The sequence below is a fragment of the Lissotriton helveticus genome, chromosome 9 (assembly GCF_964261635.1).
Source record: "Lissotriton helveticus chromosome 9, aLisHel1.1, whole genome shotgun sequence".
Classification (NCBI taxonomy): domain Eukaryota; kingdom Metazoa; phylum Chordata; class Amphibia; order Caudata; family Salamandridae; genus Lissotriton; species Lissotriton helveticus.
In genome coordinates this window covers 922,737,869-922,759,567 of record NC_136070.1, presented here as the reverse complement: position 1 = coordinate 922,759,567, position 21,699 = coordinate 922,737,869, and the positions used below count along the sequence as shown (strand labels likewise).

Sequence of the window (21,699 nt, the reverse complement as noted above, 5' to 3'; positions counted from 1 at the left end):
ATTCAAGAACGATTCACCAGGTAATTCTTCATAATCCCCTGTAATTTCAGATAGAGCTTTCAGCAGCCAAAATCTCCATGAGAAAGTAAAGAGATCCGCGGTTTTATCGCGGATCACATAATTCCGCAGGGGCTTGTAGCTGTTGTCAACCGTCCCATCGGAATTAAGAGTTCATTTGTGATGAGGGTGTAAAAAGGCAATTTGCCTATGTAAACTGAATTTATAGGTGTAGTAGCTTTGAGAATTTAGCGCATTATTGTTATTCGCCGTTTTTAAGATTTAAAGAAGGCTGTGTTGACCAGACGTCTAGACTTCATGAGAATTCTTTAAAAAACAAAAAGATAAATATATACTTCCCAGATCTTGTGAGCTCACCTACTGACGTATTGTTTCGAATGAACAACCTTACACTTGTTATTTGTAGAACATGTATGAGCTATCAGCTGCAGGCACATTTCCTTCTCCTGTTACTTTGAGATTACAATGCGGATAGAAACACTCTGGGCTTTTTTATGTTAAACTTGTTACACCAGGGAGTGACAGGTGACAGCAGGATTTGGTTTACAGAGCAAGATAGTGTTTCAGCGTTAATTTATTATTTATTATAAAGGTTACAATATATGCCTACCTACAAGCCAGTCCTGACAGCGCCACCCACCCTAACTCCCCCAGGTAATCTGTTAAAACATGAATAGCTGCAATGATCAATTACACATTTTTATTTGATATAATGTCTTTGCTTTTGGGTCAAGCTTTCATTGAGGGCATGCAGAGAGTCGCCTGCCCACTTAAGGCCTCATTTACTATACTTTGACGTAGGGCAACACTGCCCTACGCTGAAGAAGAGGGCAGGATGCGCTGTATTGAGATACAGCTCATTCCTCTCCTCTTCCACAGTGTTGGTGTACAAATGGCTGCCATACGCCGACACAGGCACCCTTGGGTCTGCTTTGAAATCAGGTTGTTTCTGTGGGGAAGGGGATGCCTCCTCTCTCGAAAACAACCCTTATACACCACACCTGGGGAGGCATAGACTTTTGACAAATTCATAGCGTGTTGTAAATCTGGGAATGTGTCAAATGCCATGCGTGTTAGGTGAGAACACCCACCTGAACACCCAATGCACGACTCCCCATCGCAGTATGAGGCTTTCTGCCCTTCATCATAATGAGGCCCTAAGTATATGGTACACTTTTTTGAGTTTTGTTGAATCCAATTTGCCTCAATCATTTCCTTTCCTAACATTTTAGCATTTTAATGTTCCAGTTGTCAACGATGTCCAGACAGCTTGTTGTCAGTAATACTTCCTCCCTTTTACAAAAATTGCTACTGTGCACTTTTGTGCCATGTGTACACTAAAGAATCACAAGTTTGTGCGGAGAATGAAAAGGGATAGGACTAAATGAGACATATTGGGCCCGATTCACAGAACTAACTTAAGACAAAATCCTAAACTTACTACTTTTGGTATTCACAAAATGGTATTTAGTAGTATTTAAGTTAGGATTTTGTCTTAAATCTGTCTTAAGTCTGTCTTAAATCTGTCCTAAGTTTGTCTTAAGTCTGTCTAAAGTCTGTCTAAAGTCTGTCTTAAGTCTGTCCTAAGCCTGTCCTAAGCCTGTCTTAAGTCTGTCTTAAGTCTGTCTTAAGTCTGTCCTACTACTTTTGGTATTCACAGAAGGCATTTAGTAGTAGTAAAGTTAGGATTTTGTCTTAAGTTTGACGTAAGACAGACTTAAGAAAAACTTAAGACAAACTTAGAACAGGCTTAAGACAGACTTAAGACAAAATCCTAACTTTACTACTACTACTAAATGCCTCTGTGAACACCAAAAGTAGTAAATTTAGGATTTTGTCGTAAGTTAGTTCTGTGAATATGGCCCATTGAAGCGGTAGGACTGACGGCAACAACCAGGTGTGTGAATGTTGAAACATCAAAGCATTGTGATGGCCTATGGCCATTGCTCATGAGAAACTGGAACAAATGCTGAATCAAATGAATTTCAAGGGCTGCAAAAGCATCACGTAAAGAGATTACTGCATAATCCCTCATTACAAGAGCTGCGGCATCCCGACTCAGGTGCAAACGGAAATACAACTTCAGCTGTCACTTTAGGTACAGGTGAATGTAATGAAAATGAGCATTACTCAGAGGATAAATTATGTAAGGTCAGTGATCCCTCTGCCAATCAACCGTCCACACTTAATGACTAAGGCAGGGTTCCAACCCTTGTTTCAAACCACATCAGATTACAAACAGCTCTTTGGACGATTAAACATAGGTTGGATACTTGTGCTGAAGTGCCACCAATGCTATTTGCCATACAATTGTTAAAAACAACATGTAAGCTCTTTTGTGAAGATAAAACAATGATGAAGATAAAACCATTCTCCACCTCATGTTTGAACAAGTGCTGATAAACCTCATGTGTCCCTCATTCGCTGCCAGCCTCTAGGCTTTGTTATTGATTGTTTTGGTTGGTTGTGGTTTCAAAAAATATGCATGACAACAGTATTTCCCAACACTGAAGAGAACTACTTTGTGTAGATATGCTTCCTGTAAAAGAGGAGAATGCTGTCATTCACAATGAAGTTATCCAATGACTGAAGTGGGCTGTCCTACTGTGGCATGTCGAATGCTGTAGTGGGCGGAATTAAAATGTGAATGACACAAAAACAGACCAATGGTAGACTAGGGCTGGCTGAATGTCCCCATAAGTAAGTATATAGTACGTTTTTGTTATCATACACACTGATTATGAGTTTCACAGAATATACACTTCGTACGAATTTGAAATTAAATTATATATATACTCTTATTGCATTTTGCATGTCACTGGAATATGTAATTCCATGTAATAAGGAATTGAAGGTGGTTTATTGTAATGAAGATTTGTAAGTATTATGACAAACGCTTTAATGTGTGTTGGATCGACTTTATTAAAATTCACCGGAGTAAATCATAGTAATTGATCGATTGAGTTTAAGAAGAGGGTTTCATGGAATAATAAGGTTGTACATTGTGGTTCACTCCCTCCATACCTACAAGTAAATCAAAATCTGGTACATTCGATCAAAATCATATCTATTGCAAACATTATTCTTGAGAAAAAGTTAGAGGCATATGCCGTGCAACAGAGTGGAAAAATACCAGGTCAGGTACCAAAGCGAGGACTCCTGGAGGGTGTCATCAACGTACTGTAGAATGCAATATGGTTCGCGGTATTACAAAGAAGTAAACACGATGGGCCATATTATCAAGAAAGGGCAATACATTATGGCCGCTTTTATCGGCAGGAAACTGCCGCTAAAGTGGCGTTAATGGGCTTGATAATATGCCCTTGTGAATTCCCATAGAAGCCCAGGTTCTGGTGTTAACCTAGGCTTCTATGGGAATTCACATGGGCATATTATCAAGCCCATTATCGCCGCTTTAGCGGCAGTTTCCTGACGATAAAAGCGGCGACAATGTATTGCCCTTTCTTGATAATATGGCCCGATATTCGTTATTCATCTTTGAGAATGTCACTTTGCAATGCATTGTTTGTGCTGTAAAAGAACGATAGTGTAAAAGTAGACGAGCAACTATTGTATTTATTTCCTTGTAATGCACCTCTTCGAGGCTGTGTTAGCCCTAAGCCTGGAAAGAATTCAGAGAGCCATTTTCGGCTGATAGGCAGAGCCAACCAGACTGATCTGGGAGGGGTTAAATATATTGTCGGCCACAGTCCTGAACATAGAGGGCATGCAGAGGAGCGTAGCCTTTTCTGCTTATGAGCAAGAAAGCCAGAAAGTTTGAAGGATACCGCCCTGCCAGAGAGGAAAGCTGCTGAATGCCCTTTCGGGAGATATCCTGGTCGAGGAGGAGCTCCATACTTCCAGAAGGATAAGTTTAGGAGAACCCTAGGGATACTTGTAATTTGGGGATTACATTATTCTTCTGTATTACACCTGGGTTCCTATCTCAGTCATCACATGTTCCGTCCACCAGTGGGATGTACAGTGTTCGGTAAATGAAAGCAACATAGAAAAACATAGCATACATGCGACGACAACATAGAACGTGTTTTAGATGCAAAGACCTTTTTTTCTTCCAAAGGGAAGGATATGGAAATAACTAACTAAGCTATCTCTCCTGGCCAGGGCCAAGGGAACCACCGAGCCATATGAAGTGGACTGGTGAGAACTGTCACCATGGGGCATATTTGCAAGAGAAGTGGCGGAGCGTGGCGTTAGTCTCCTTGGCTTAACACCACGTTCCGCAACTTCTGAAACACAGGGCTGCACCGTATTTGCAAGTTTCTCCCTGCCATGGTGCTGATTTAGCTGCGCAGCGCCAACGAAGGCGCCCTTGTACTACTTTGCAGGGTAATAATTGTTTATGTGCAGGAAGGTATCTCTTCCTACACATAAATAATCAGTAATGGTGCTTTGTAACTCTGGTATGTGCTACTTAATACAGCACAAATAGAAGCTGCGAAACATCATTTTTTTCAGTTATTGTTTATGTTTTATTTAGGGACACCTTCCTGCACATAAACAATCAATGGCGTTTTGCTGTTTCTATGTATGCTGCACAAGCAGCACACATGGACACAGCAAAAACGAGGAGAAATAAAGCCTCCTATTTACGCCACCCTTGTAAAGAGGGGGCAGCATCAAAATCAATGGTTGTTGTGGTGGAATGCCCACCGCAATACCCATTGCCCGCCCACTTTCAGGCTAGTTATAGCGTGAACTGGTGCCTTATTTACAAGGCAGCGTTAGACCACCATTAGTGGCTTAATGCTGCCTTATGAATAAAGGGAAGCCCCTGTCGCCGCCACAACATCTGACAAAGTGAGGTGGTGGTGGTGATAGGGGCATGTAAATATGCCCCCAGTTTCTTCATTATTTTGCAATGGTCCCTAGAGAGGTAGGGATAGGAAGTTACAAATTAATACAGACCCAATTAGCACTGTATTGGTTAAACTTATCCAGTGGACAGAGGTTTAATATTTAATTTATCGGCAAGTTTTTTTAGATATAAGCAAACACATATACTGAAAGTGGGACACAAGCCTGCCTCCTACTACAGAAACATAGAGACATAGAATTAGGAGAACATTTAAGCGAGGCTCAGGCAACACTCACGGTTTGTTTTGGGAAATAGTATCAATTAGGAAAACAAATCGCAAGGAACGTCTCTACACAGTTAATAATAACATCACATTAGTGCATGAGGCGTTTTATGGTGTCGACGACGTTTTGATCCAAGTGAGCAATGCGTGGATCATCTTCAGGACATTATATAAGCATGCCTGTATATAAGTGCCTAAGATAAGGAATATTAATTATAGGGTGAAATCCGGGGAGCTAGCCACGGGAGTAAAGGTGCGACAGCACGGGATGCAAAAATGTCCGGGGGCACAGATGGATCTCCGGCTGTTACAAAATTGCGGTAGTGTCAGGTGGTAGAGGCACTTTGGTGGTCAGGGAGCACTTCGGGATGGGCTGGGTGAAGTCCAACTTCGTTAAATCAGCATGATAACCTACATATCTCGAGTTGGAGGGAACGTAAGGAGGGGTGCAACGGGGAAGGAGCCACAGGCGTTTGCTCAACCGGCATTGTGACCTATGGTCGATAATTACATCAGGCTGCTTAGGGGGTCAGCTTCCGTGGATGCCCAGTTTCTTCATGGCACGTGTATGGGCAGCAAGTGGTATTTAGGGGACAGGAGGTTACTGCGTCCCTCTGCCAATATATTTAAACAGAGGCTAAGTTAGCTAAATTCAATGTTTGTCGGTCTCTCTAATCCCATGAAGTCCATGATCAGCACTGGATGCTGCTACAGTCTGATGTTCATTAGGTAAAAATTGTAGTGATCACTCTTTGCAGAGTGCACTTCAGAAAAATGTAAACTGGCCACAAAATATCAAGCCTTTCAGCAGAGATCAGGGAGTTCTTTCTCTTGTTATATGCACTCTCACACAGAGAAGAAATACATCTTCTTTCTGACAATTTATGTGTGTCCTAAAGATGAAATATCAGGAAATTAACTCACAACTGAAGGTTCTATCCTCTAGGCATATCCCTAAATCCTTATCCTCTCTACTGGTCACTGTAGCTCAGGTTTATCTGCCTGGACAGGGGTAGTGCACGCACCCAATTGGAACCACTTACCAATAAGAGCTCTGGGGGTGCCAATATAGCCTTTCTCCCAAAGGCTATTAGAACATTCCGCCCATAGAGGGCAGAATGTTCAAATTAGTCAACACAAATGCCTCTTGGAGGCCTAGGGGGTGTAAATCCCCTCGGGCTCAGAGAGGGCTTCCTTCACAGCAGCAGTTGTGAACAAAGTCAAACATTGGAATGTTGGAGCTCCGTGCTTCTACCAGCCATTATAAGCCCGGAGCACTCCATTGTTTTCAATGGAGCCCTCAATATTCCAATGTTCTAATAAATCATCAATGACTACTTTGGACTTAAGTCACCAAAACCTCTTCGCCTTAATCACCCTAGAGAGGATGTCAAGTAAGAGTTCTGCTACTGAGCCACAAGAACCCCAAAGAGGAAAGTCACAGGTATGGCAGGATGGCGTGGCTGAACCTCCACCCATGCAATCTACTTGTGTAGATCCTTGGTTCACTTGGCTTCTCCCTGTCTTTCAGAGTCTCTGCAGTTTCCATGGCTCTCTCCTGAGGTATTGCTTAAAAAGGCACTCGCAATGTCTCCATGTGTCTCTCTTTCTGGCGCTCTACTCTTAGATACAGGGTCTTGGGCACTTGTGGTGTTGGGAGAGGGGTTGGGTTCTAGCAGCTTTCTTGCACTCTTTGGGTGCTTCATTTAAGGGCTGATGGATGCAACAGACACTAGTCCCCAACAAAGAGGTGTGTATGTAATTTCCCCAGATAAAAAACAGAAGTTATGGAACAGAGCACTTATGAAGTTGTACAACTCCTATTTCCAATTTTGTGACACTAAAGCTTCTCTTGGTTAGTTGCATGTAGTCGGTGAGTTGTAGATTTCATTACTGTGAAAGTCCCGGTATCTTTCACTAGTGCAGTGGGTATAAATGTCTTGCTACAGTAAATTGATACTTGTATAGCGCAATACTCACCCACAAGGGTCTCAAGGCGCTTGTACGAATACCACTGTGGAACCCATCCTGGCTTTCCCTGTGAGGTGTCCACTCCTGGGCATCCCCAAGGTGGAGGCCAGGCATCCTTAGCATTGTGGGGGCCGTTTTGGAGATTAAGCAAGCTATTGCCCAGAGTTGCAGAGTGGGACTCCATGATTGGAATAGGCACCGAGGTGAGAATTATCAGGTCCGTGGAATTTTTTAGCCCAAGACCCGCCGAGGCTGGGAATTGAACCCTGGTCCCGGGCTAGACCGCTGCATCAGGGTCTGCCGCTCTAACCATTGAGCCACACTTCTCCAGTGAGAGATAGTCTGATAACTAATGGACACCATCAGATGTTTCTCAAGGAGGAGAAGCCTTGAGTTTTTGGCCTTCACGGCTTTCCAAAGAGCATAAGATAGATGATAGGATGGGGCAGGGTTCTCTTGGGTAGATAGGGAGTGTCCGGCTCAGTATGTCTTCAATTTTTCCCTGTGTCTTTGTTTGTCTTTAAACAGCTATTGCCTAGGTGAGCTTGAAAAAGGCTGACAGGACGCAGGGGACTTTGTTTAAAAGTATGATAATCAGCCTGTCTAAGGAGGCTGTGGCCTCTGCCCCCCTGGAAGAAGACTGCAGCCATCTTGAGAAATCTTGGCCAAGGAATAGGGATCTCCAGTGCCTTCAGCAGTTGCTGCAGCTAGTCTGAAAGTACTGAAGCTTTGCCAAGTGGGTGCCATGAGGCTTTGCCATATTGAAAGTGCCTATTCTGCAAAGTTGTGGGTGAACAGGAACTCCACGCTGCCCCAGTTAGCACTAGATCCCCATGCCCGGCTGTTGGTGCAGGCCGTATTGAAGCTAGCTATGAGTTATGTCTTCTCTATATAGTGCATGAGTGGTAGACAGAGACATATCATTTTATAGTTCTGTTGCGGTTGTGCTGTTGTGTAGTTATAGCCTTTCTGTAGAAGTGTAGAGTTGGAGGGAAAGTGCTGTAGTGTGATTTAATGTGTTGTTTTCACCCCACCCTTGCGGTGCACCGGAGGATTGCCCGGTGCCCGCTATGGCCAGTCCGGGCCTGGTTGTTTTATTTTGTGGTGATGGGTGCATCTAATGGTGTTGTGTATGCTACGGTACAATGCAGGTAAAGACATTGTATGTCTTTACCACGCATATTTTTACCACAAACATACTTTTACAACGCATGCCATTACCACGCATTGTTTTTATATAAAAGCAATGTATTTGTGGGGGAAGACCCCCACACCCTCAAATTACCTTAAATGCTTGGTAAAGGCATGCGTTGGAAAGGCATGCTCGTGGTAAAAATATGCATGCTAAAAATGGATGTTAACCCCTCCCATGTTCATGACGAGCTCAGCTCGTCATCAGCCACGGTGGCCGTGTGCTCATGACGAGCTGAGCTCGCCATAACGGCCGCAACGCTCGCATGCGGGGCTAATTCCCCCGCTGTGCTGAACGTTCTGAGAAAACGGGTGTGGCCGTGACGAGCTCAGCTCGTCATGTGCACAGCGCCACCATGCTGCGTGACGAGCTGAGCTTGTCACGAGCACCGGGGCGCTGTGCGCGCCCCCTCCCCCCAGCACAGCGGGGGAATCAGCCCCGCAGGCAAGGGGTTAAAGGCAGAACAAGTTAAAAATGTTGTTGTGAAGGCTGTTTCCCGTATGCTACTGACAGGTACAGTGGCAACAGGGCCCGGAGCATCAGGTCTCTCCCTTCGAGTAATGCCCACCTGCACTTTGTAATGGTACAGCTGATGCGCAGAGGCACACAGAGCAGGCAACAAACAGAGGTACTCTGTTTTTCTTTGGGTGCTGCTATAATGGACAGCTCTTGGCTTTCTTGGCCTCTCATATACTCACAAATGCAATAGTACTGGGCATAACTTTAACAAGTTCAAACATCGAAGCTGCTGAAAGTATTATATTACAGATGTTACATGTAAAAAACAAAAGGTTGACTAAATGATGAAAGGGTGATGCTCTTTTTTGCTGAACTTGCACTAACGTTGTTGCTTAGGCATACTTGAGGATGGCAGAGTGCCAAAGTCCAGCAGGAAAAAATAGATTAGGAGCAGTTTACCAGTTGATGAAAAACTGAAATAAGAGTCAGTCGGTGAACCTGAAGATACAGTAATGAATGCACTTTGCACTTAGCCTTTTCTATTACCATCAGCACATGACTTGTGACAGTTCTAAGGAATAACCACCCAGTGGATCCAGTTATGACTGCTGCATTCAGCAGCATTGAACCTAAGGGCCTGATTACAAGTGGGTCAGTTAATTTTGAAACGTGCCTAACCTGTGTTTACGCATGGGACAGAATTACGAGTTTGAAGGTATTTACCGCATCCAGTAATTATCGGATGTGTCAGAATTACGAATTTGAAGGTATTTAACGCATCTAATAATTATCAGATGTGTTAAATAACTCAACCTTTGTTCAATTTCAGCAGGTCAAACCTGCTGAAATGTAACAGGGAAAAGCATATGGTATTTACTTTTTCATGTGAATTTTGATGCTTTAAACACCAAAATCCACATTATTCACCACACACTCACACTGAGGGGCCCATTACGATGTCGGGCGGATTGCCCCTGCCAGGCTGGCTGTAGCCAACGCCAGCCTGGCGGGGGCAATCCCCCCGACAACCACACTCGTTTTCCCCCCGCCATATTAGTATGGCGGGGGGGGGACCTCGGCGGACAGAAAGACCGTCTGCCGCTTTTCCACCCCGGTCGCCTTGCGGCCGGGGCGGAAAAGGAATAATATTGTGGCGGTGTCTATCAGACACCGCCAGCCATATTAGGATGGGCAATTGTGGATGCCTTTCCGTGGCGGCAATGCCACCACGGAAAGGCATGCGGAGAATCCCTGCTGGGGCCCGTTGCGGGCCCCCAAGGACTCCGGGGGGTGGGGGTGCACATGGGGGTACCTATGGTACCCCCCAGCAGTTCCATGCACAGCATGGCAGGCACCGCGCGGTGCCTGCCATGCTGTGCATGGAAGTGCACAGAATGCTTTCCTGCCATTGTGGCGCATCCTAATGCTGGTGACGGGACCCCCGCCCTTAAGGCGGGCTGTCCCTATTACCACGAGGATGGCGGGCAGGCAAAGTCCGCCCGCCATCCGAATGGGACCCTAGGTGTTACTTACTGTACCTGATAAATAACGTACCCTGTGATATGGTTATTTATCAGGCAAGATAAATAGCACCTACACTAGTAATCAGGCCCTTATTTTATAGGTTTTGGTTTCTAGAGCCTAAATGATTCTATACTTTGAACTTATTGGCATACACTTTAAAGGAGATGTGCTGTGTGACTAGTGAGTGGTATCGCTCTTTTGTGTCAGACTACAGTACTGTGATCAGTGTGCACCTGTTTATATTCTCTGAATACATTCATGTGGACAAGTCTCTTTGGTTTCTGTTACAAAAACTGGCACATGAATAGTAGTGTGGCATCCGGACAGTGCAAACATATTTGGTGCCCTGTGCCAAGCATCATTTCGATGCTCCACTTCCCTGACAATGGGGCCATAGTTCATGCTTCTTGGGTCAGCAGCGACCACCCCTTGCTGGTAACACCATAAGAGGCCTACATAGAGCTGAGCCAAGATACACAAGGCGGCTTCTGTGGCTTCTGTTGAACCAGGATGCAAGTTCCTCCATCCAGCATATCCAGAGTTCACCTTTTCCCTGAAGGTGTTCTGCACACCAGTTGAAAGGAAGATGGCCAGAGGAAGAATCAGTGGCTGTCCCCCTTTTATGGGTAAGGACTTTACCCCTGCTGATGGGAAGAATCTCTGTTGCTAAAGGACCAAGGAGGCAGCCTGGCTAGTGTGGAGAGAACCTTCTTCTGCAGCCAGCAACCAAGTTTAGTGAATTTCTTTTTAAAAGGCTTGAGAAGCTAAGATGGAGAGCTTCAAACTCCTACTTCTCTGACCTGCCTATATCTTTGAAGCTGTCAAGATCCAGCATGCTTTGTGCACAACGATCGCGAGAGGCGGGTGCACTTGAAGCCACTATCACTATATGCTGTTTTGTACCTTATCGTCAGAAGACATAACCCTGAATTCAATGGCATAGCAAGGATGCCAGTGACCCTGGTTCAGGTCATGAGAATATCCCCTTTGACTGCTGTTGGTGTAGTAAAATCAGCAATTGTCAGGGTTCAATGGGCCCTTTAGAGCTCTGAGGCCGGGAACCTCTGTATTTTCTGCACCAAGGGTAGCTAAGGCCCTGCCTGAACTGAAAAATCCTGTTCTGCACAAAGCAATCTTAAAATCGCCCAATCCTGTTTTATGCCCGATGATTGTGAGAGGCCTGAACCCTGAATCGCCCAATCCTGTTCTGTGCCTGATGATTGTGAGAGGCCTTAACCCTGAATCAACCAATCCTGGTCTATGCCTGATGTTCTCAAGAGGCCTTAACCCTGAGTCATCCAATCCTAGTCTATGCCTGATGATCATGAGAGAGTTCAACCCTGAATCACCCAATCCTGGTCAATGCCCAACAATTGTGAGAGGACTTTAACCCTGAATCACCCAATTCAGGTGTATGCCTGATGATTGTGAGAGGCCTTAACCCTGAATCACCCAATCCTGGTCTTTGCCGGATGATCATGCGAGGCCTTAACCCTGAATCACCCAGTCCTGATCTATGCCCGATGAGCTTGAGACCTTAACCCTGAATCACCCAATCTTGGTCTATGCCAGATGATTGTGAGAGGACTTAATCTTGAATCACCCAATCCTAGTCTATGCCCGATTATCATGAGAGGCTTTAACCCAGAATCACCCAGTCCTGGTCTATACTCAATGATCGCGAGAGGCCTTAACCCAGAATTGCCCAATCCTGTTCCTACTCCAATGATCGTGAGAGGCCTTTGTGCCATGTGTTAAAATAGGTACATTCCTGTGCTCAGAAGTAGTCCATCGTCTTCATGTTTCTGAGATGAGCATGAGGCGCCCTTCCTGTTTTCAGAGTGTTGCCTCGTCAGAAGAAAGCTGCAGTGTAAAAGTGACTAATACACAGAGGTTTGTTTCCCTATACTCTTTGAGACGTCACTCTCTGACTGACGTCTGGAGTGGAGCCTCACTAAACCAACACTCTTGGTTTCTCAGACATGTAGGGTGGGGTGCGCCCAAGAAACATCAATATTTAGACAGATAGATTGCCACGCCCACTGGCCAAGGAAACAAACATATTTAGACGGCATATGAGGTGTGCTCTGCTGGTTAAGCTAGGAGGGGGAATGCGCTTTGCGCGCAGCCAGAGGCGGCATGGAATGGCTGCTTGGACTGGATTGTTACTATTGGAGAAGGACCAAGGCTGACTTGGCATAGAAAGAGGTCTGGATTTAGGCCCGAATGATTACCAGGGGCTGAGATTAACACAAGCTTCCCACCCATCATTTTTTTCCTTTTTTTCTAGGTATAAACAAGACTAGGCAGCTTTGGATTCGGCAGCTCCAGCATTGGGAAGCACAGTGGGGTTCCAAGGAAAACTGGGGGACTTATTTTCCTACAAATGATGTACTGCGGCCCTCACCGCTGGACACTAAAGGGTTTGAATAGTACATCAGGTGATATCATTATGGAAATTACCTCTGTACAACAGCCAGTGAAATTCCACCTGCGTCTGTTTACAGCGGCCAAACACAGATGAGTCACGTTAACGTGGCTGCGTGTACACGTGGTGTTAATGAGGTATTAGCAACGCGCGCGTGCCCTATTCAAAACGCGCCGCCTAGGCCCCGGGAACTTGTTTGCATCTTCCCACCACCTCCAGGACTCTTCCAGCGCGGGCTGCGTGTTTGTGTTGCGAAACGAGCCTTGTGTGTTTTTATTATGTTGTTATGCTGCAGTAAAAACAGTTGTCGCTCGCGCCAACACCCACCCGTGGACGACGCCTGCGTGGTGTTACCTGGAAGGGAGCAGAACGTTTTCAAATTGCAAACCATGCCTAGCGCCACTAAACTTCTGCTCTAAGACTCATTTCTCCTTAAGGGCAAAGTTTGGAGCGCACTGTTACTAAAAAAATGGAAACAACGTTTTTTAAGGCACTACCTTAGTCGATTCAAATGCGTTTTATTTTAGGTGGCACTAATAAGTGTTCTATATAGTGTAAAAGAGAACGCGCCCCCTCCACACTCCCCCTACTCCTCCTCTCAACCACCCCACACGCCTCTCCACATTATCGGACAGGGAGCGCGCTACACTGAGGGTTGGGCGCTTGGCTGCATGAAAGCGTGTTGTACTTGCTGTGAACTTTTTTTATTTATTGATTTATTGATTTATTTAATGTGATTTTCTATAGCGCGAACATTACCCGAAGGTGCCAGAGCGCTTTACAAAAGAACCAGTTGTGATTCATAAAGATTTAGGATTAAATGAGTTACATAAAAGATACAAACAGGAAAAAAATTGCAAATGTACAACTTGTAAAGTTACACAGGGAAGAGATACAAATAGAAACAATTGCGGGACGCGGGGCTGACCATAGATGTGTTTTTATCGTGTCTTTGGACACAGCACTTAGCGTTTCGAAAAGTGATGCGATAAATGAGATGGTGCGAGTTCAATCAGCTTTATTAATTTATTCTGCAGGTCCTATATGCTGAGTTAATTCGGATTCAGTTTCATAGTGCAGTGTTTCAGGGCTCACTTTATTTCTGGCAAGGACACGGGACACAAATTCGGAGCAGCCGACAGGGTGTCAAGGGGCTCAGAACATCTTCAGTACAGCACAGTATCTGAGTGCAGCCTTATGGCAGAACAGTACCACAGAGCACACTCATAGTGTCATAACAGCACACCATCCCAGTGCACTCCTGTGGCACGACAGACAACAGCACGCTACCATTGCACCCTGATAGCATCATAACTGCTTCCTAACTGCACAATATATCAGTGCAGCATAACATTACACTATATCAATCCCCACAGATAGCATCTGAACTGCACAATATATCAGTGCACCCTCATGGCAGAGTAACAACACATTATATCAGTGCCCCCTTATAGCATGTGAACTGCACAATATATCAGTGCACCCTCATGGCAGAGTAACAACACATTATATCAGTGCCCCCTTATAGCACATGAACTGCACAATATATCGGTGCACCCCCATGGCAGAATAACAACACATTATATCAGTGCCCCCTTATAGCATATGAACTGCACAATATATCGGTGCACCCCCATGGCAGAATAACAACACATTATATCAGTGCCCCCTTATAGCATATGAACTGCACAATATATCGGTGCACCCCCATGGCAGAATAACAACACATTATATCAGTGCCCCCTTATGGCATCTGAACTGCACAATATATCAGTGCACCTTCATGGCAGAATAACAACACATGATATCAATCCCCCCTTATAGCATCCGAACTGCACAATATATCAGTGCACCCTTATGGCATCTGAACTGCACAATATATCAGTGCACCCTCATGGCAGAATAACAACACATGATATCAATCCCCCCTTATAGCATCCGAACTGCACAATATATCAGTGCACCCTTATGGCATCTGAACTGCACAATATATCAGTGCACCCTCACGGCAGAATAACAACACATTATATCAATCCCCCCTTATAGCATCTGGACTGCACCATATATCAGTGCACCCTCATGGCAGAATAAAAACACATTATATCAATCATCCCTTATAGCATCTGGACTGCACCATATATCAGTGCACCCTCATGGCAGAATAACAACACATTATATCAATCCCCCCTTATAGCATCTGAACTGCACAATATATCAGTGCACCCTCATGGCAGAATAACAACACATTATATCAATCCCCCCTTATAGCATCTGGACTGCACAACATATCAGTGCACCCTCATGGCAGAATAACAACACATTATATCAATCCCCCTTATAGCATCTGGACTGCACCATATATCAGTGCACCCTCATGGCAGAATAAAAACACATTATATCAGTGCCTCCTGATAGCATCTGAACTGCACAATATATCAAGGCACCCTTGGAGATTTGAATGTTGTGGATGTTTGTTTAATCTGGAGGAACCATCTCAGAAGAATGCTCGACTGGAATGTGAAGTTAGGTTGTACGCATATTGATTGCCCCATTTTTTTGTGGGAGAAAGGTAAAGATTTAACCGTCTTCTTAGTTTTCACTTTTGGCAAAAATTTTTTTTTTTATTTACCGTGATTAGATTGGATATGATGATTTTTTTAAAAGATCTTTGCTATACTAATAGATTTGGATTTTAATTAAATTTAAATTTGTGATTAGCATTTGGTTGTTTAGCTTTAATCTCTTTCCCATTTCTGTAATATTGTGTTTTTTATATGAAGTACATTTTGGGATGTTTCCGTAATAAACTGTGAATGATTTTTTTTAGAAATATATTGTTTCAATGTATCTGTTATGCTGCATTTCCAAACATTGCAATTATCGTAATATGATGTATCATGTCTGTTATGATTATGACAGACAAATATTGTATTGCTTTTATTTATGATAATGTTGTTTTATGTTCTATCTTTTTACAGCCTTGAAAAAGCAAAAGAAGTCACGAAACACGTGTTGGCTGTTTTGGCACAAGAAACTGATGCTGATTTATTTGAATTTTTTGCTATATTGCTAACAACTGTTTTATGAGAATTATACTTTGCTATCAGTAAAAATTAGAACAAATTAGTTGATACTGTATATTATGGTTGAGAGAAATAAGGATATTCTCAATAAATAAATATTTGCTTATGCTAAGGTTACTGTATCTTTGAATTCATTTTAGGGGCCTCTTTTTATCTACTGATTTATGACCTTAAAAGCTTTGTAGCAGCGCACTATCTCAGTGCACCCTCATAGGATATGTTCAACTGCACTATTTAACAGTGCACCCCCTGGATAGTAAATCTGTCCCACAGTGTACCTACACGGTGTCGTCGTAACATTAGACTATCTCAACGCACTCTTTTAGCATCATAACTGCACAATATATGTCACTGCATCATAACAGCACCGACTATCAGTACACCCTCTTTGCCTAACAGTAGCATAATATATCCACGTACTCTCATGGCATCATGATGGCACATAGCTCAGTCCTCTCATGGCATCATAATGGCACATAGTTCAGTCATCTCATGGCATCATAATGGCACATAGCTCAGTCCTTTCATGGCATCATATTGGCACATAGCTAACTCCTCTCATGGCATCATAATGGCACATAGCTCAGTCCCCTCGTGGCATCATTCATAATGGCACATAGCTCATTTCTCTAATCGTATCATAATGGAACATAGCTCAGTCCTCTCATGGCATCATAATGGCACATAGCTAAGTCCTCTAATGGCATTATAATGGCACAAAGCTCAGTCCTCTCATGGCATCATAATGGCACATAGCTCAGTCCTCTCATGGCATCATAATGGTACATAGCTCAGTCCTCTAATGGCATCATAATGGTACATAGCTCAGTCCTCTCATGGCATCATAATGGCACATAGCTCAGTCCTCTCTTGGCATCATAATGGCACAAAGCTCAGTCCTCTCATGAAATCATAATGGCACAAAGCTCAGTCCTCTCATGGCATCATAATGGCACATAGCTCATTCCTCTCATGGCATCTCTCATGGCATCATAATGGCACATAGCTCATTCCTCTCATGCCATCATAATGGCACAAAGCTCAGTCCTCTCATGGCATCATAATGGCACATAGCTAAGTCCTCTAATGGCATCATAATGGCACATAGCTCAGTCCTCTCATGGCATCATAATGGCACATAGCTAAGTCCTCCAATAGTATCATAATGGTACATAGCTCAGTCCTCCCATGGCATCATAATGGCACATAGCTCAGTCCTCTAATGGCATCATAATGGCACAAAGCTCAGTCCTCTCATTGTATCATAATGACACATAGCTAAGTCCTCTAATGGCATCATAATGGCACATAGCTCAGTCCTCTCGTGACATCATAAATGCACATAGCTCAGTCTTCTTGTGGCATCACAATGGCACATAGCTCAGTCCTCTCGTGGCATCATGATGGCACATAGCTCAGTCCTCTAATGGCATCATAATGGCACATAGCTCAGTCCTCTCATGGCATCATAATGACACATAGCTCAGTCCTCTCATGGCATCATAATGGCACAAAGCTCACTCCTCTCATGGCATCATAATGGCACATAGCTCAGTCCTCTCATGACATCATAAATGCACATAGCTCAGTCCTCTCGTGGCATCATAATGGCACATAGATCAGTCCTCTCATGACATCATAAATGCACGTAGCTCAGTCCTCTCATGAAATCATAATGGCACATAGCTCAGTCCTCTCATGACATCATAAATGCACATAGCTCAGTCCTCTCATGAAATCATAATGGCACATAGCTCAGTCCTCTCATGGCATCATAATGGCACATAGCTCAGTCCTCTCATGACATCATAAATGCACACAGCTCAGTCCTCTCGTGGCATCATAATGGCACATAGCTCAGTCCTCTCATGACATCATAAATGCACGTAGCTCAGTCCTCTCATGAAATCATAATGCACATAGCTCAGTCCTCTCATGACATCATAAATGCACGTAGCTCAGTCCTCTCATGGCATCATAATGGCACATAGCTCAGTCCTCTCATGACATCATAAATGCACGTAGCTCAGTCCTCTCATGAAATCATAATGGCACATAGCTCAGTCCTCTCATGACATCATAAATGCACATAGCTCAGTCCTCTCATGAAATCATAATGGCACATAGCTCAGTCCTCTCATGGCATCATAATGGCACATAGATCAGTCCTCTCATGACATCATAAATGCACTTAGCTCAGTCCTCTCATGAAATCATAATGGCACATAGCTCAGTCCTCTCATGACATCATAAATGCACATAGCTCAGTCCTCTCGTGGCATCATAATGACACATAGCTCAGTCCTCTCATGACATCATAATGGCACATAGCTCAGTCCTCTCATGACATCATAAATGCACGTAGCTCAGTCCTCTCATGAAATCATAATGGCACATAGCTCAGTCCTCTCGTGACATCATAATGGCACATAGCTCAGTACTCTCATGACATCATAATGGCACATAGCTCAGTCCTCTTATGGCATCATAATGGGCCATAGCTCAGTCCTCTCATGACATCATAATGGCACATAGCTCAGCCCTGTTGTGGCATCATAATGGCACATAGCTCAGTCCTGTTGTGGCATCATAATGGCACATAGCTTAGCGTACCCTGGTTGCCTAATGTTAGCATAAAACCTCAATGCACATTATAGCCGAACCATGACTGTAATTTATGTCAAATTGTCAGTACACTTTTCTATCATCCTAATTGAACAATACAACGGTGCTCGAGGCAAACCAATTCGGTGTAACCACATAATATCACCATAGCATCTAAGTGAATCCTTATACAATCAAAACACCAGACTTTCTTATTGTGCTCTCACGGCAGCATCAAAGTACAATACCTGGATGTCTCCTCGTAGGATTGTGCTTCTTTCCAGGTGTCCGGGTCCAAACATATGCGCAGGCCTGGTCAGTTTCCAGGTCTCGCTGTCACAGCTCCCAGGTGCAGAGGGTCACATCACTCAGGAGGAGGCAGTGCATCGTGCCTCTGGAGCCGTGTAATCATTAACCAGTAACCGAGAAGGAGGGTTCCGCCGCGCCCCTGCTGCTCCGGAACTTTGCCTCGAACCTTCCGCAACGTGGAAGCGGCGACGGAGGCCGTGACCCCCGTTATTCGGGCCGCAGCAGGTGCTGGGACACCCGGGCACAGGCAGAGGCGAGCCGTGCACACACACCGAGGAGGATGTGCGGCTTGGCAGGTAACCCGAGTGCAGGTAAGAGAAGCCGTGGCCCCGCCCACTACCCTGCCAGAGACTCTCATCTCCATCGAATGTTGAATTTTTTAACCACTTCCAGCCCGCGCCTAGAAGAACACCCGCATTTTCACAGCGCAAAGGGAAGAAGAGATGCTACAAACCCCCAGGGGCCATTTCACTTTCCCATTGCGCAGGTGACAGAATATGCAGAAAGTTTGTCACCAACGTGTTCACAGACTGACCCGGACAAAAGGTCCCCCTCCCTTGCTCTGTTTGATCAGTGCAAAGTCTGCAGTGGCCACTCAGTGTAAACGCAGATGCAAGTTTGCTCGGATGTTGGCGATTAATAGCTCTGTCACTGGTCAATATTTTGCCACCAAATATTTAACTAGTCCTGTACTCCGTGCTTTCTCTCAGCTTGGCTTAAGAGTGAGAATGTTTTAAGGCATGGGCAAAGTAGGGAATTTCCTAGATCCCCCATTTTTCATGTGACCCCCTAAAAAGGTGACCCTTCTCTCTATTTACCCCTTCTGTTCTATTTTTATACATTAACTTCTCTCTCTCTCTGCTTACCTTTACCTCTGACTCAGAATGTCTCTACCCAGTGTCAGTTTAAGGATTTTTGGATCTCCGGGCAAGACATATTTCAACTATTTTTGTGTGATCCCGTTTCTGGAAGTTTAACATATAATTCAGTTAAGTTTGGCATCATGTGTGTTTGGATTAGTGGGAAACGGGTAATACAATTCAAAGTTGTTCTGTACAGCGGGGCCCAAAATATGTCTTGCCCAGAAGCTAAAAAATCCTTAAAATGACACTACTTGGGGAGAAGGATTTAAAAAAAAAGCCAATGCCAAGATATTGAGAAGTCAGTCTCTTATTGCAACGTTAATTGCTTCTAAACCTTTACATTTTGGGAGTATAATCAACCCCCATGGCAAACATTAACTAGATTTTTTTATACAGCACCTCATTTTTACTTCTGGTGTTTCAAAGAACTATTAATAACAGGAAATAGCCTTTCCTACGCAGCCAGAACTATTCTGTACCATTACAACGTGGGCAATACAATGAACGGATGTATGACGTTACAACGCATACTTTTATAACGCCTACCTTTACATCGCAAGTTTTACAACGCATATCAATACAGCGCATAGGGCTTTGGGGCGCTGGATAGTGAATAGTTTAATTTACTATTCCAACTCCAGTCCCCGTGGATAGTAGGGAAGGTGTTGGATAGTGCATTAAACCTATTCCCTATCCTAGAGCGCCCCCCAGCGCAATGCGTTGTAATGGTTTGCGTTGTAAAAGTTGCGTCGTAAAGGCACTGCGTGGTAAAAGTTGCGTTGTAAAGGATGTTTCCCACAATGAACATGTTGTTACCACGTGTTCCATAACCATGCATTCCATTACAATGCAAGATGTTACAACGACTTGCATTAGGGAACGTGTTGTTGGATTTTAAATACAACACCTTCCCTACTGTTGCACAGATTTGAGTGGTAATATATACTCATGCAAAGTCCAGCGCTTCGCTAACACAATTCATTGTAACAACTTGAATGGTACTGGAACACATGGTAACAACGCATTTGTTGTATTTCCACCACTTTTAATGGCATGCATTGTAAAAGCATGAGTGATTGTGTCATGCATTAAAAAATAACAGGTGCCCCCATCTACCAAATGTACCCACCTCGGATGGAAGGCCAGGTTTCTCTTGCCAAGATTCAACGTTGTGACCTGCTGATCGCACAGGCACCTGCTGTATTATCCTGGAGACAATGGATTTCTGCATGAACAATAATAGTGATCGGTGGTGCTTGTGGAACGAATGGCTGATCTGTGTGGTGATCAGCCTTGCACTTTGAATGGTAGGTGAGTCAGCAGTGTCTAGCGTTGGCTTTGTTATCGAGTTACACCCTCCAATAAAGTTCCTTAACTTAGACAGTCGCACAGGTGTCAGATGTGTGCTTTTGGGCAAAGCATGCGTTACATGTAATTATATCCGGCAATGTACAACACAACTTCTTACCACTGCTCAGTTTCACTAGGCTTTAGGATACCACTCAAACCCAGATCAGCTACTTCAGTAGATCTCACATTTTGTGACAAAACATATTGGGGGATATTTGCAAAAAAATGTCGGAGTGCGGAGCTGCGCCAAAATCAGAAGCGCAATGCTCAGACATTTTTAAAACACAGGAATTCACAATATTCACAAGAAGACGGTGCATCCCTGTGTTTCCCCTAGCACTGGTGTAAAAAAAGCTGCCTAGCACCAGTGCAGGTACCCTGTCGCCATGTTGCAAGGGTGCCTGCGCTGCAGGGGCGATTGTTTATGTGCAGGAAGGGACACCTTCCTGCACATAAATAATGATTCATGGCAATTTGCTCTTTCTGTGTGCGCTGCACAATGCAGCACACATAAAAAGAGACAAAAACGTGAAGCAATCAATGATTTTTCTGTGTATCATCATTCTTTCGCTTGGTAATCCATGGCGATAGAATGGCACTGTTTTTGGCGCTACCTCAGCCATGTAAATCTGGAGCAGTGTAAAAAAAGCAATGGGTGTTGAGGTTGAACGCCCACAGCAACACCCATTGCTTGCATCTTTGCTGCAGAGGACTGCGGTGGAAAGGGGCATATTTACAAGGTGGCGTTATGCCACATTAAGTGGCCTAGCGGCACCTTGTAAATATGGGAAAAGGC

General features: G+C 44.3%; 1 protein-coding gene across 1 annotated transcript in view; it reads right to left on the bottom strand.

The window, feature by feature from the left end:
• LOC144782005 (nesprin-2-like) overlaps positions 1-19,251 on the bottom strand; it is a 284,781-nt gene extending 265,530 nt beyond the window's left edge. The window contains exon 1 of the mRNA XM_078661110.1: positions 18,630-19,251. Coding sequence (XP_078517236.1) covers positions 18,630-18,683 — 54 coding nt within the window. The 5' untranslated portion in view covers positions 18,684-19,251. The remainder of the gene's footprint in view (positions 1-18,629) is intronic.
• Positions 19,252-21,699: the final 2,448 nt, after the last annotated feature.